The 14,947-nt window shown below is 41.9% G+C and overlaps 1 protein-coding gene across 6 annotated transcripts in view; it reads left to right on the top strand.

Annotated features, from left to right (window-relative positions):
• The first annotated feature begins 3,379 nt into the window (after window positions 1-3,379).
• Eml5 (EMAP like 5) overlaps window positions 3,380-14,947 on the top strand; it is a 119,164-nt gene continuing 107,596 nt past the window's right edge. For 2 of the 6 annotated variants that reach the window (XM_032908253.1, XM_032908254.1), the window contains exon 1: window positions 3,380-3,996. In XM_032908253.1, the coding sequence (XP_032764144.1) occupies window positions 3,800-3,996 (197 nt within the window). In that variant the 5' untranslated portion in view covers window positions 3,380-3,799. The remainder of the gene's footprint in view (window positions 3,997-14,947) is intronic. The other 4 variants (XM_032908248.1, XM_032908252.1, XM_032908251.1 and 1 more) reach the window with 3 other exon arrangements.

Genomic DNA, 14,947 nt, shown 5'->3' with positions numbered 1-14,947 from the left:
ATTCAGACTCCAAAGAAGAGGTAATTGGAATTCGTACTGAGCTATGGCAGTCGTGGGCTGGAGTGAATGTTGATGCACAGATAGGAACGGGAGTCAGTGAGGACTTGGTAGCCATGTTTGGGAGGTGGGAAGCCTTGAGGATCAAAAGGAAATTCATCCTGCCAATCTGCATAACTATGGTAATACTGACTTTTTTTTTTTTTTTTTTTACTATAAAAAGAGGTGATGGTTAAGGTGTGCAGATGTGCGGGAAAAGATAATTTGGTATGGAACTTATATTATTTGGGTTATATGACAATTTTTAAAAGCTTTGGATGGAATCTAATAGGCTTGTGGAATCATTGTTCTCAGGCAGGGGACATCTGTTGTTTTTGCCAGTCTGACATCTGGCTCTCCTTCACAGGAGGAATTTTGAGTGCCAGTCTGGTTTAGAAGGAGCCTTGTCCCAGAGCTGCATTTATTTACACCTGTTTTTTAATTAAATTGCAGGTGTCTTTGGTTTAGTAGATGGAGATGGGGGACGATAGAGCATCCAAGTCAGCCCTGAGGATTGCTAGTGGCATCATCCCTTCTTTAAAAAGGAAAAAAAAAAACATTTATTTATCACACACACACACACACACACACACACACACACACACACACACACACACACACACTGAGCCATCTCTTCAGCCCTACCCACCCCCTTCTTAACCTGCCAATACCACTGGAAAGTTTGGTCTTTCCCATTCTCTCTTTCGGTGGCTTTGACCCAGCTGGCACTACTCTGTGGCTTCTAAGGGGGGGAGGGGATCCACAACTCAAGTCAATGAATTAGAGACCATGAAGTGGATATATACTAGTTTCCAGGGGCAGCCTCCCTCCCCCCAATTAAAGCTATTTCTACGGGGATTCCAAGCTAAGGGGATTGGTCTATAAATGGAACTGTTGGCAATTATTTTGCTTGTCTGGCAATTGAAGAAACACCAGGTAAATCTGGGTTAACTCGAATGACCTGGTTCCGATTCTAATGATTGGCATCCTAGCTTTCAAGTGTATTGTGTGCTTTTCAGTCTTTTGAGACATTATGATTCTCTTTAATCTTAAGGCAGTTGGAATAAATTTCAATCATGTACAACTACATAAATTCTGACTAATACAATAATATAGTACAGGTATAGGGAAACGATTGTTTTCAGATAAAAACAAGAGGTGTCCTATTGTAAGTATATAATATTTTGTTTTATATTTTATGATTGAGGTAGAAGTAAGGAACATCTGTGTTAGTTTCTGTATACGAATAAAAGTGACCAGAGGCGTGGTTGTAGAAATTAAAACATAATTTATGACTGCCTTAAGTCACTAGCTACAATATCACAAATTTCAGCAACCCATGTGTTCACAGGCTTTACTTCATGTGTCTATGTGTGTGTGTATGTACACATGCATGTGGACATGCCTTTGCATGTACAAGTAGAGGCCAGAGGTCAATGTCGTGAGTGTCTTCCTCTATGTATTTTATTAGAATTTTCAAACCACATTTATTTTTTGTGACGGGGGTCACATGTGCAAGTGGGAATCAGAGGACAACTTGTGAGGCTTGCTTCTTCATAACACAGGGTTCTCAGGGATCAAACTATGGTTGTCAGAACACGGTGACAAAACCCTTTACCTACTAGCCCAGTCTTTCACTGAACCTGGGCCTCAGTCTTTTAAGTTGGGCTTTATGGTCAATGAACCCCCAGAACACGCCTATCTCTGCCTCCCTAGCTTTCAGCTTTTTATGGGGGACCTGGGGATTTGAGGCTCAGTTCTGGTACTTGTGGGCAGCAAGCACCTTACCTTCTACGGCATCAACCCATTGCTGACCTTATGTTTCCTTTATAGGCTGGAGGATACTGACACTTGAGCGAAACGACAAATAACTCAATGGAGTTATTTGAATATTAGAATACACTTCACCTATTTGTAATAGACAGCATCCCACTAGGACTTTGCATTTCAGAAGACAGATTACCAAAGGATTTTCCTTTACTTCGAAGGTCCACCAGTTATCTACTTGTTGATCCATATCTGGGGTCTGGTTGACACATTATATTTGCATGATTTTCAGAAAGTGATAACACCTCATCCAGGGTAAAGGCTTGACTGGCCTCTCTGTCACTATGCTGCTGATGCTGCTATCATCGCGTAGAGCACTGATCAGGTTTGCTCTCCTCTCTTGAGTATTCGTGAGTGGTTCATTTTCTAGCGACCGCTGTGCCTCAGTCTTCTGTCTTAAGTCGTCATTTGAGGATGGCTTAATTAAGAATGTTTTCGCTTCAAACTCTACCCTTGGGTCATTAAAAATTGCAATGGAAAATATGATAATGGGAAAGTAAATTATTTAAATCTATTGTTAATCTGAAGTTCTTAAATATGTATCATGGGATCTGTAAGACACTGTGTTAAAAAAAAAACTCTGTACAGAAAGACATTCTTATTCTTCTACACCCTGCCTCATAAAAATTATATGTAGTTCGTGATTAATATTTCACAGATGTACTGCAACACATATTTTTTTTCTAAGTGTATTGCTTGAATTTACATAGTCAACATCTCTTTCAGGTTCAATCTACCTGATCACAATTATATTAGAACATCTGATTTTGCAATTACCCTAAAACATGCCCTTCTCTATTTTAATTACGAGATAATTGCTGCTATCCGAAACAGCAACCAAAAGATGGGCCAGGCAAGGTGGGGTTGGTGATTTTGGTAGGGGCAGTGATGCGCATTTGTAATCTCAGCATTCAAGAGGCAAAAACAGGAGGATCATGAGTTTGAGGCCTGTTCAGCAACAGTAGAAACAAATCCAGGACTATATTAGGACATTGTATCTATAATGTATCAAAAGTACATTTGGGAGGTCAGGTTTTATTCTTGTCAAATTTCTGGACCGGAGAGCACCACGATAAGCACAAAACCACACATAAGGTATGGGGGATGCGATTAAAGAATGAAGTTAAGATCCTGGTGTTAATTCACAAGCATATGAAATATCTGAGGTCCCTGTAAAAGGGCATGCGGGATTCCCCAGAGATTCCCGAGCAAGGAAACCTAGCAACAGGAATCAAAATCTGAGGGTCTGGGTGTTGTGTGTGTGTGTGTGTGGGGGGGTGTAAACCGGGTCTCGCGAGGGTGGGAATGGGCTGCTTAGATCTTGGAAGGGAGGCCTACAGGTTAGCAACAGTCTGGTGGTGAGCAGAGAGCTTCCACATTCTGCTCAACTCCCGGAGGGACGGGGCTACCTGAGAGAGGCGGGGCGAGCGCACGGGGAGGGGAGGGACGTGAGCGTTCGTGGGCGGGGCCGCGCGTCTCCGCCCTCCCGCCGCTCAGCTGGGCTCGGGAGCGCGCGGCGCGGCACCGCCGGGCTGTGGAGGCGAGATAGCGGCTGGACCTGAGCGCCGCAGGTGACCCGGGCAGGGAGTCCGGTGCGCGGAGCCGGCTGAGAAGGAGCAGGCTGGAGGCGCGCCCCCGTCCCCCCTCTTAGCTTGGTTGTCTCCTAGCCTAGGCACTGGGCTGAGGGGACACGGCGAGCTCCCAGACGCGCGAGGCTCCCGGACGGCCGGCGGCGCTCGCGGCCCTCAGCATGTTTGGTGAGGCGAGGCTTTTCCTCCCGCCCGTGGGCTGAGGCGACGACGGCGGCCACGCAAGCGAGATGCACCTGCCGGGCTCGGCTTAGAGGAGCGTCCCGGCCGCCAGCGGGAGAGCTTTCGTCACCCGGCCCCGGCGGCGACCGCGGGCCCGAGCCGCAGCGACGGGTGGGCGCACCGACATGGCGGCTCGGAGCGCCCCGAGCTGCCACCTGCGGCTCGAGTGGGTGTACGGCTACCGGGGCCACCAGTGCCGCAACAACCTCTACTACACCGCGGCCAAGGAGATCGTGTACTTCGTGGCGGGGGTCGGCGTCGTGTATAGCCCGCGGGAGCATCGGCAGAAGTTCTACCGCGGCCACAGCGACGACATCATCAGGTATACGGGCTCCGGGAGGCGGGGGGTGCGGGGGGATGGAGACCGCTGTCACCCCTGCCGAGTTTGCAGCTGCCTGTCCTTCTGGAAGTCGTGACCGTTCACGCAAAGGAGCATCACCCAGGAAAGCAATGTGCATCTATCTTGTTCCGAGCCCACCCACTTACCACTCCGCTTTCCGCATCTCCCTATTCTAGGGGAGCCTCCTTGGGATCCTAAGGACGCTCCGCAGGCCATTCGCTTTAATGGATTTGTGACCTTTTCCGTTCCATGAAAATCAGGATTTCAGACCCTGCGATTGGTTCTTGTTTAAAGGAAATCTTATTTAGCTAGGGATAGGAAATACTTAACAGAAGACCAACCCTAACTCTGCAGTACTCAACTCTTGGCCACAGTTATTAGTTCAGATTTCACTATCAGCAATTATCAGTAGAGAGCAAAGAAACTCAGGTGTTACCCTTAATTCGCACGCTGGAAGGCACTTTGAGGGTATGTCTTTTATGAGAAATAACCCCACTCTGATTTCCGATTCTGTTTATCATCATCAGAGGAATCTTAGGTTTGCTTTCCTATTAATAATTTCAACCACAGGGTGTGTGTAGTTCGCTCTTTATTGATCTGAGTCTTCACGTCGGCCGCGATGTTTCGTAAGCTGTACACAGAAATGTACAACATTTCAGTAGAACTTTCAAGTTAGGAGCGCTTGAATTGATTATTGCCTCAAGCACATTTCTGTCTTCTATCAAAGTGAATGTATTACAGAGAAATTTGAGAGTGTGTTTGTGTTGTTGCTTCTGAGTTCTTGACCATTCTGTGAACAGGCTTATTTATGTCTTCCTGGATGTTTCAAATCAGGCACTTCAAAATCTGTATAGTGGTTTGATGCAGTGTAAGCAAGACGTTCTGGTGCTGAAACTCCACGCGGTTGTGTTATTTTGGCCCTCTGTACATATACAAGGGGGAAGGGGGTCTCGGGCAAGCAGAAGTTGTGATAGTGTTGAGCAAAGTAAAAGTAAGCAGAATTTACGTTTGTAAAGAACGGAAGGTGTGGCGGGAGCTTTTATTATCTTTCACTCGTTTATTAGACATTGCAGTCAAGGTTTTCCAGAGTCCAGGTTTTTGAAAGGAGTCTGACAAGCAGTTTTATTTTTCTCAGTTTAGGAATTTTCTGTTGTGGTGGTGGTCAGGGCTTGAGCCCTAGTGAAAGTCCAAAATCACTAATATAAACAGAAGTTATAGCAATTGTCAATCTTATTATTCACCCCAAGAACAGAGTTAATCTCATCTTCTTTTATTTTCCCTCTGTCCTGCTATGTCTGTCCTTCTCTACGGATTGGGTCTCTAGCTTTATAAAACTACATGAATAGCTTTGGGTAGCAGCCTCCTTCTGGATAGTATTAGGCTAAATTAAGTAAGTGGTGAGGGTGTGAAGGATATGGAGGTCCTGATGTGCAGAACTTGATGGGAGGTAAATTATGTCTTCATTCTTCTAGCAGTAGTTAGTATTATATGCCTCACTGCTTGAATTTTTTATTTTTATTTATTTATTTATTTTTGGTCCTACTGCATATTGAACTCATGGGCCTCTCAAATAGTTAAGCTCTGGATCACTGAGCTATGATTTTTATATCACCAACTGTGATTTTTACATTTTCTTTGAGTAAACTGTAAGGAAGATTGTATTTTTGCCTTCTGTAAAAGTTGTGCAACCCATACATGCATCTCAAAACACTTCACATTGCAAACATACTCTACATGTCTGTGATTTAATACAAATGACACATTATTATATAATTTATGACAATTCAAAAAGATCTCCTGAAAAGTTGTTGTGGGCAGTAAAATCTAAACCAGGCAGTGTATTAAAGATGGTGGAACAAATTTAATAGAATACTAAGAATATAATTGAGAAATCAAAGTACTTTGGAAATTGTATTTTAGATAGGAATGACATTATTCTTGTGAAATAAAATAGTCAAAGATTAAAACCTGTTTTTTTTTTTTCAATTCACGGCTTGACCTGTAAGCATAGAAATGATTCTAGTAATTTCTCAGTTATTTCACAGCAGAGGCAACAGCATTCATACATCTAACAGATGGTAGAAAACCATGTTATGATATTAGCCTTAATGAAAATAGTTTCATCAGTTTTATTTCCATATCTACTTAAAATTTACTTGCAGTTTGTTGGTGAAATATAACTTTAGGCTAAGACTGTTCCAAAGTGAACCGGTAATTATCACTTGGTTTTAAAACTGTAAGTGCTTTGTTGGTTGTAGAGTTTGAATAGTCTGTTATTTGTTTGGTGCTTCTATAATTTTACTGCCATCTAGGATGGCTCAAGGCGGTTCCGTATGATATAACCGTTTATTACATCCTTATATTTGTGGGCCTTTTGCCCTTATCTGTGTGTTCTACACTTCTCTACTTATTATTCTTTTATTGCTAATTATTCCAATAACTTGTTTGTACTTAGAAGTGAACTTCAATGCCGAAATAATACAGGATGTTTTTCCATGTGTGTACTCCCCTGTGTGCCTGTGTTTCAAGTTCTGTTGTTTCAATTTCTCTGTTAGGTATTTGCAACAGTTTTTAGACTGTTAAACTATATTGCAAGTTCTGTATTTAGGGTAAGGTGCTTATCAGAGGCCTGGTTTGTATTTCAAAACTTCTGCTAACTGGTTTGCCCAGAGGATCTGATAGCTTTGAAATTATGTTTTCTTGCTATTTATTGCCCACCAACATTTATTCTCCAAAGTAGTGGATATTATCGAAAGGTTTCAAATCATGTATACCAGGAAGGATCATGGATGGGTATAATTATTTTGGTATGTTTTCATATTACACATTTTGTAGAACTAGAACTTGAAATGTTTTAAAAATTAATTCCATCTATTCCTCAAAAGACTTATTTCCTCCTATTTTCCTTAAAGACTCAGCTTCAATATTCTGGGACTCAGTATTGTGTACTGTACTCTCGTATGTCGTGCTCTTGTGTTATAACAGAACATTGGAAGGCTGCTTTACCACTTTCACTGCCCCCTCTCACATTTATTTACCTTTGGTTCTGCTTGGCTGTAGTCATTTCTCTCAGGGTCACCAATGACTTACACATTTTCAAATCCAGTGGCTAGGTGTCAGCTCACATCGTTTTTAATTTTTGTCACCACTTGACACATTTGTTCATGTCCACCTTTTTAAAATATTTTTCCAAAAATTTAAAAGTTGACACATAAAACTAAAGATTGTACAAACTTTGATATGTGTATATATTGATTGATGTTTAAGTCTGTATAAAAACATTTCTGTTCTTAAACCTTTATCATTTCTTTTTGGTGAAAACATTTAAAAAAAACCTTCCAGTTTTATGAAATACAGAGACCTTTTTCATTAACTGTAACCACCCTGCTGTGCCCTTAGGACTCACTGATCATCCTTTTTCCATCCTTCCCTTCTGCCTGTGTTTCTCTGTCTCTTGTACCAACCAGCCTACTTGCAAAATGTATGAAAAAAGAGTCAACTTCATATAGGAGTACGATCTGTCGTTTTATTTCACTTAGCAGTTGATCTCAAGTTCCATCCATGTTATCAAAATGATAGGATTTTGTCCTCTGTCTTAGGGTTTTATTGCTGTGAAGAGACACCATGACCTTGCCACCTCTTATAAAGGAAGACATTTAATTGGGGCTGGCTTATAGTTCAAAGGCTTAGTCCATTATTGTTATGGCAAAAAGCATGACAGCAAGCAGGCAGACATGGGGTGGAGAGGTTGCCAAGAATTCTACATCTGGGTCTGCAGGCAACAGGAAAAGACTGTCAGCCACTAGGCCTAGTTTGAGCTTCTGAGACTTCAAAGCCCATCCCCCAGTGACACACTTCCTCCAATAAGGCCACACCTCCTAATAGTACCGACCCCTATGAACCTATGGGAGCCATTTTTGTTCAAACTATCATATCCTCTTTATGACTAATAGTATTTTATTGGTGTGTGTGTGTGTGTGTGTGTGTGTGTGTGTGTGTGTGTTTGTAGCTAAGGAGAAAGAAACAGGACTAATATTTTAGGTAGGTGCTCTGATAGGGTGGAAAGGAGACCTCACTGTTATGATGATATGAGATTGAGAGGTCAGGCACTACATTGTGAAGGAATCTGATAGTCTATGCAGAAGGACTTTTCTCTATGGAAGCTCTGAAGTAGGAGTCCTAAAGGATTTGAGGAACAGTAAGAATTGTGGCTAGAGTATTCTGAACATGGGTTCAGTGAGGTAAAGATGAGATGGATCAGTATGTAGGACCTTACTGAGTGTCCTGCTCTCTGAGACTGGAAGTTGTTTTAACAGTTGTAATTGTTTGAATAAGCATGGCCCCCATAGGCTCATTGATTTATATGCTTAGTCATCAGGGAGTGGTACTGCTCGTGAGGGAATAGGTCTTGTAGGAGTAAATGTGGCCTTATTGAAGGAAGTGGGTCACTGGGGGTGGGCTTTGAGGTTTAGAATCTCAAGCTAGACCCAGTATCTATTTCTTCCTCCTGCCTTTGGATCTAGATGTAGAACTCTTTAGCTACTTCTCCAGCACTATGTCTGCCTGTGTGCTGCCATGCTTCCTGCCCTGCTGAAAATGGACTAAACCATCTGAAACTGTAAACAAACTACAATTAAGTGCTTTCTTTTATGAGAGTTACCATGGTTATAATGTCTCTTCACAGCAGTGGAACACTGACGAAGACAACTATTTAATGAAGGTATTGGCTTAGAGAATAACAAAGTCACAGGGGCTTCTTCTATATTCAGAAGAGAGGCAGTAGGGAGGTAGGAAGCCACTCAGGGGACTGTTGTGTTTCATTCCAGGAGTGTTGCTGGCTTGAACGAGTCATGAGATATTGGGAGAAGCAACAGGGAAAGCAGTGAGGAAGGCAGGATTCTGGGTTTATTTTAAAGATGGGAACAGCATAATTGACTAATGAATCATATGCAAATTATAAGAGAAAAGACAATAATGATCATAGAAACTTTGATCAGAACATTTGGAGAATTAGAGTTAGCAGCTATTGAGTTGGGAAAGATTGTGGCAAACATTTTCTGTTTGGGGAGGAAGGGAGAAATCAGAAGCCCTGTGTTAGAAGAGTTCAATTGAGAAACCTTGTGGGAGCATGAAAGGCAGCCTGGATTCTGGATTCTGGATTTAAGCTAAGGCCTGACTCCCAGGCACCAGGCCCCTTCACTAGCCACAGCCCTCCATAGATTTGTGGTCATCAGTCACATAAGGGCAATGCCCCAAGCCCTTCCACTGGTAGAGGACCTGTGGTCACATAGGCTCAAGACAGATTTCAAGGCTCATTTTAATGAGGTACCTAAAGGCCGAACCAATAAACTTTCCTTCCCAGACACTCTTCCCTACAAAAGGGATTTAATCTCAGGCCCACCCTGAGAAGTGGCATCTGGTTTTACTCATTCACCTTCTACCATGACAATAAATGCCTTAAAACCATGGAACTGCCTCTTTTCATCAGGGAACTGTGGGGAGCCAAGGAGAAGGCCTTTGCCTATAAAGCCACTGTCTAATCTCCTGTAGAAGGCCTCTCTGCACTTCCAGCCATGGCCAACACTAAGCCACAGTCAAGCCAGAGATTCCCCCACCCCCTCAGGGACCAGTTGGAGCTCTTTTCTTTTCCCCTCAGCCCCAGGCTAGATCCGGCCCGTGGGCTGCCACTCCATTCTCAGCTCTTCCATCCATTCCAGTATCCAGGAGAGCCTGAGAACCAGATGGTCCCTGCCTCCTTGCAGGCTTGGGGTCCCCAAACCAGCCCTGGCTGTTTCCCAGACCTCAGGCTATTCTTCCCCAACCCTGGAGTGGTGTCCCAGGGGCTTCCTTACAGCCTGACACCCACCCAGCGTGGGGTAAGCACAAAGCACTGTCAAACTTCCTCGTCTTGCCTCCCTGAGCTGTGAGCCCTGTGGCGGAGCAGACGTGGGACCCATAACCTCATAGACAATGAGTAGAGTTCTAAATTAGGCAGCGGGACATGTGTGTCTGTAACTCAAGGAAACAGTCTGGTAAGGCTAGTATAAACGGGTGTTACCAGTATCTAAGTACTAAAGCCATGAATCTCAATGAAGTAGTCACCTAGGTAGCAAGTAAAGACAGAGAATGGATCTGAAAGTGGATTTCTGTTGTGTTGCAATATTCAGATACAGGGGAGATGAAGAATAAAGTAACAAAATGTGGCCAGAGGAGAGAAGGGAAAGTGAGGTTATGGGGACATCAGATATGACCAACCGTGCGTCCCACTAGTCAAGGTGCTAGCTGTCTTGTGGTTATTACCTTACAACTACAAGACCTGCCCCGAAGACCATTATGTTCAAAAGATAAGGGGAAGGTGGTCCAGGAAGCAGTCAAAATGGGTTATTATTAACACAAAAACCTAGCACCCTTTAAGATTTATTTAAAACAATGAACCAAACAATGGCATGTGCCTGTCAGCCCTAGATTCTTACAGTATGGACTTCAGATTAGCAGCAGGAACATTACCTGAAAACTTAGGAGAAATACAGATTCCTTTCTTTCTTTTCCTTTTTTTTTTCTTTTTCTGAGATCATCCTGGAACTTGCTGTCTTACACTATGAGTCAGCTCTCCATAGCTGTGACACAGTACCTGAGAAATGGAATTTAAAAGGAAGAAATCTGTAGCAGGTAAAGGGGGAGAGGAAGAGGACCAGCAGGAGGAAGGGGAGAATGAGCAAGAGGGAGAACAGGCAAGGAGAGAAGAGAGAGGGAAATTTTGTCTGGAAATTGTGTATCATTGTAACTTCCAACTACAGAAGGCATTTGTTCCTTTTTTATTTCTTTGGGTCCTTTGCAAATACTTTATCAGGACCAACAATACTAGACACTGCCCCTGGTGTAAAGGTAGTGTTTCATACTCATTTCACTACATGGTTGGGACTGCCACAGCACAGGCAGTTTTTACTAAGTATGCTTGTCATAGTGTTTAACTTAACTATTAGTGATGTCATCAGGTCTAACCACTTCAGTGGTTGTCATCTATAGCCAATATGATTCATCAAGGACCAGGGCATAATTCCAACCTAGAGTGAAAAGAATAAGGCTAGTCTAAGTCTTATAACATAGGTGATGACTAACACGAGAGTTTACATTTGGTTGAGTGAGACTTCGCTAATTGTTATCTAATGGACAATGTGTTTAATGCATAAAACATGAGACCTCATAGTAGAAATCTTATCTGGAATTTGGGTTCTAGATTGAGAAGCTAAACCTTTACAAAGGGTAATTTTGATAGCTGTATTTTTAAAAGACTATGTAGAAATTTGAAATCAACATAATAGGGTTTATGAAAGATATTCTATGTTTTCTCTTATAGTTTTATTGCTATTTTAAATTAGTAATACTTACTATAGAAGGCTACAGAAAAAATTTACCCACAATCTTGTAATCTAGAAATATTACCATATTATAGATTATTTTATTATTATTATTATATTTCTAGATTATTCACTTTGTGAGCTTTTTTGGTACATGCAGTATTGAGCAGTTGACATAATATTATATGTAATGAATAGAGTATGTTTTTGCTTAATATTATAACAGAAGCTTTTCATAATATGATAAAGAAAAATCCCTGTTCTGTTAGGTGGTGTTTAAGTTTTTGCTGCTCTAAAGGGTGTGATGAAAACATTCCATTAGGGCTTTTCTTTGTTGAGGATTAATTTATTCAAAATTTCTTTTTAACTTTAGTGGCTTCTTTGGGAATTCAGTTAACAAATATTGATTTAATAACTACAAGGACTAATCATTGCTTTAGGTACTTAGGCTTAGAAATGAATAAAAAAAGGTGTGTGTGTGACACACACACACACACACACACACACACACACACACACACACACACACACAGAGTCTCTGCCCTATTGGTTGGCATATAGATTTTAGTGGAAAGAGTAAGATCATACATATTCAAAAGTGATTTTAGATAGTTGATCATTACTGTAAATGCATTGGGATAATGTATAGAACATATTGAAATGACCGTGAGTCGTTAGAACTGATATGTTTGCCCTAAAGGATGAGTGAGGCAAAGATTTTGGAGATTGCTCTAGACTAAAACTTAAAAAGTACAATTATCTTGACCTTTTTATGGGCCAGGAAGGAGTATGTGACTAGAATGGACAAGAGGGGAAATGATATAGGTTAAGGCTTGAGAATATCCTGAGGGACTCCATCCAGGTAGGATTTTATTCTAGATGAATGGGAAGCTGTTGGAGAGTTTTAACCAAGTGGATAATAACGTCAGATTTATGTTGTTCTAAGAAATTACTCTGGGGCCAATGAGATGACTCAACAATTAAAGATGCTTGTCATACAAGCCTGATGGCCTGAGTTTGATCCCCAGAAGCCAAGCAAAAGTAGAAGTAGAGAACAGACTCCACAAAGTTGTCCTCTGTCTGATCACCACTCACTGTCTATTGCATGCCCTACTCCCTGTGGGAAAACTCTGCTAATGAAATCTACCATGACTGGATAGCATATGGCCTCTGGACTTCTTCTTTGACCTTGTCTGGGGAATCTTAAGCCCCCACATGTCACGTAGCCTCAATTAGATTACAGGATCAATTTCCTTTCTCCTAATAAGAACCTGTTCAGCCAGCACCTGAGATGCTTCCCCATGCTAACGAGGCACTCCAGGTACCCTAACCACCCAGCCTATGCCCACTCTGGATGTTCTGACCCTCAGCTCTCCAAAACGTTATAAGCCTTGAATTACTGTAAGTAAAGTTGAGTGGAGGGGTAACCAGGAAGTAGGCTATCATGGGATAGGAGTTAGTGGAAGGAGTAACTGGGAAGTGGAATATCATTTGAGATGTAAATGAATGGAATGATTAATAAAAAAGGATAAAGGGAGATGATGGAGCAAGGAAAAAATAAGTAAAGTTGATCTGCCTCCTGATAACTGGCCAAAGTGTGCTTATTCACTATATGTACTCACAGGGCTTCTGAACCCTCACCCTCACCCTCACCCCCCAGGATGGTGGGTGGGGGAAGACCAGGAGGTGGTGGTAGGGAAAGACCCACAAGTCCCAGTAAAAATTAAATGAAAAAAATTCCTTAAAAAAATCATCCAGGCTATATTGAACAACTCTAAAGAGAGCAATAAAAAAAAAGAAGGTGGTGGTCAGAAGGCTAATGAAATAGTCTTGGTACTCACTGAAGGTGGATGCTGGCCAGAATGAGGATTCCACTAGAAAAGAGAAGGGTGATGATAGAGGCAGTCTGACAGGCTGATGGGATCATGTAAGGAGTGAGAATGGAATTAGACTCCTGGTCCAAGCAATAAACTGCTTCAGGTCTTAGCAAGAGCAATAAGACAAGAGAATAAAAAGGATGCAAGAGGGAAAGAAGGCCACGTATCCCTGCTGGCAGGTGATAGGATTCTCTCTATAAAAGACCATGAGGACTCCACCAAAACCCCTTAGAACTGAGGGATACTTGCAGCAAAGTGACAAAATGCAAAATTAACACTCTGATTCAGTCAACCCCAATAAGAATACCAGGACCTTTCTTCACATACGAACAATCTCACAATGTGTGCAGAGGCACAAAAGACCAAGAGTAGCCAAATCAGTCCTGAACAAAATGCCTCATAGGAGGCATTGCCATACCTAGTTTTAAATCGTGTTACACACCTATGGTAATAACACCAGCATTGTACTGGTTTAAAAACAATCACATATGGGTCATCATAACTATGGTTACTGGATCTTTTGATAGAGATGTCAAAACTATACATCAGAGGAAAGACAGCATCTTCAACAAGTAGTCCTGGGAAACCTGGATTTCAACATTCAGAAAAATGAACCTAGACCTTACCACTGATCTTCACAAAGTACAACTTCAGATGGATAAATTGCTAGCTATACATGTGGTAGGGGATTAGTGTCTAGAATGTACAGATAACTAAACAACAACAGCATCAACAAAACTAATCACCAAGAAAACAACCCAGTTTTTAAACTGGGCTGTGGAATGGAACAGAACTTAAAAAAAATGACATGCAAATGGCTAATAAACACTTAAAAGTATTCAACATCCTTAGCCATCAGTGCACTGTGGATTAAAACTACATAACATTTCTAGTATTGTGTATGCTTTCCTCTTGTTGAACAGACCTACCTTATGTTTAAGTAGCTGTTAGTCACTGCCAACATACGTATTTCTCTATTGCCATGCTGAAGATTATGACACATAGCTATCATAGGTGGGTAGGACGATTGGTTGCTTCCCAACCAGTCTTGAAAACTTGCATGATGCCTCCTGATACTGTGAAAACTAGTCCTCAGAAAGGAGACTTTCAGATCAGATCCAGCTCAGGACCTCTGGGTTTTATCCAAAGTACAAAAGTGTCTTTAGCAATAGGGACTAACTTTCTTCCACTTCTAGGAGGCAACAAAGGGCAACTGCAATAGGCTGTAATGTTTTGGGAGTCTCTTGGACAGCTCTGACCAACAAATCAGAAGAGGGCGTCTATATCAGAGAGGCTGTACCTATTAAATCTTATCAACATGGCTGTCTAGACAAAACCTGAATAAGGATGACATCAGTGGACATGCTAAGTGGAGGGAGGAGGCCTGTAGGGACTCAATCCTAGACAAAGGACTGTGGAGACTGGGGAATGCTGAGAGTAGGAGAAATAGTTTTGTCCAGGGAAGAGTCTTCCAATTGGTTATCCTATACCAAGTGGTCAACCCTGAGATCACATACATATAGGTAAAATTATACAGACTGAGAAGGTTGTATTCATATATTAAGGAATATATGTATTTAATAACAAAGAAAAAAAGGCCAAGAATTTGAGAGAGAACAAGGGTGGAAAAATATCTTTTATTCTCCTGAAGCAATTGTGGTCTTGGAGGTTTACTGCCTCAGTCTGCTAACCTAGTCC

Source organism: Rattus rattus, chromosome 7 (assembly GCF_011064425.1).
Source record: "Rattus rattus isolate New Zealand chromosome 7, Rrattus_CSIRO_v1, whole genome shotgun sequence".
Lineage (NCBI taxonomy): Eukaryota > Metazoa > Chordata > Mammalia > Rodentia > Muridae > Rattus > Rattus rattus.
The sequence above is the reverse complement of the archived record's forward strand: the minus strand, read 5'-3'. Positions and strand labels throughout refer to the sequence as shown.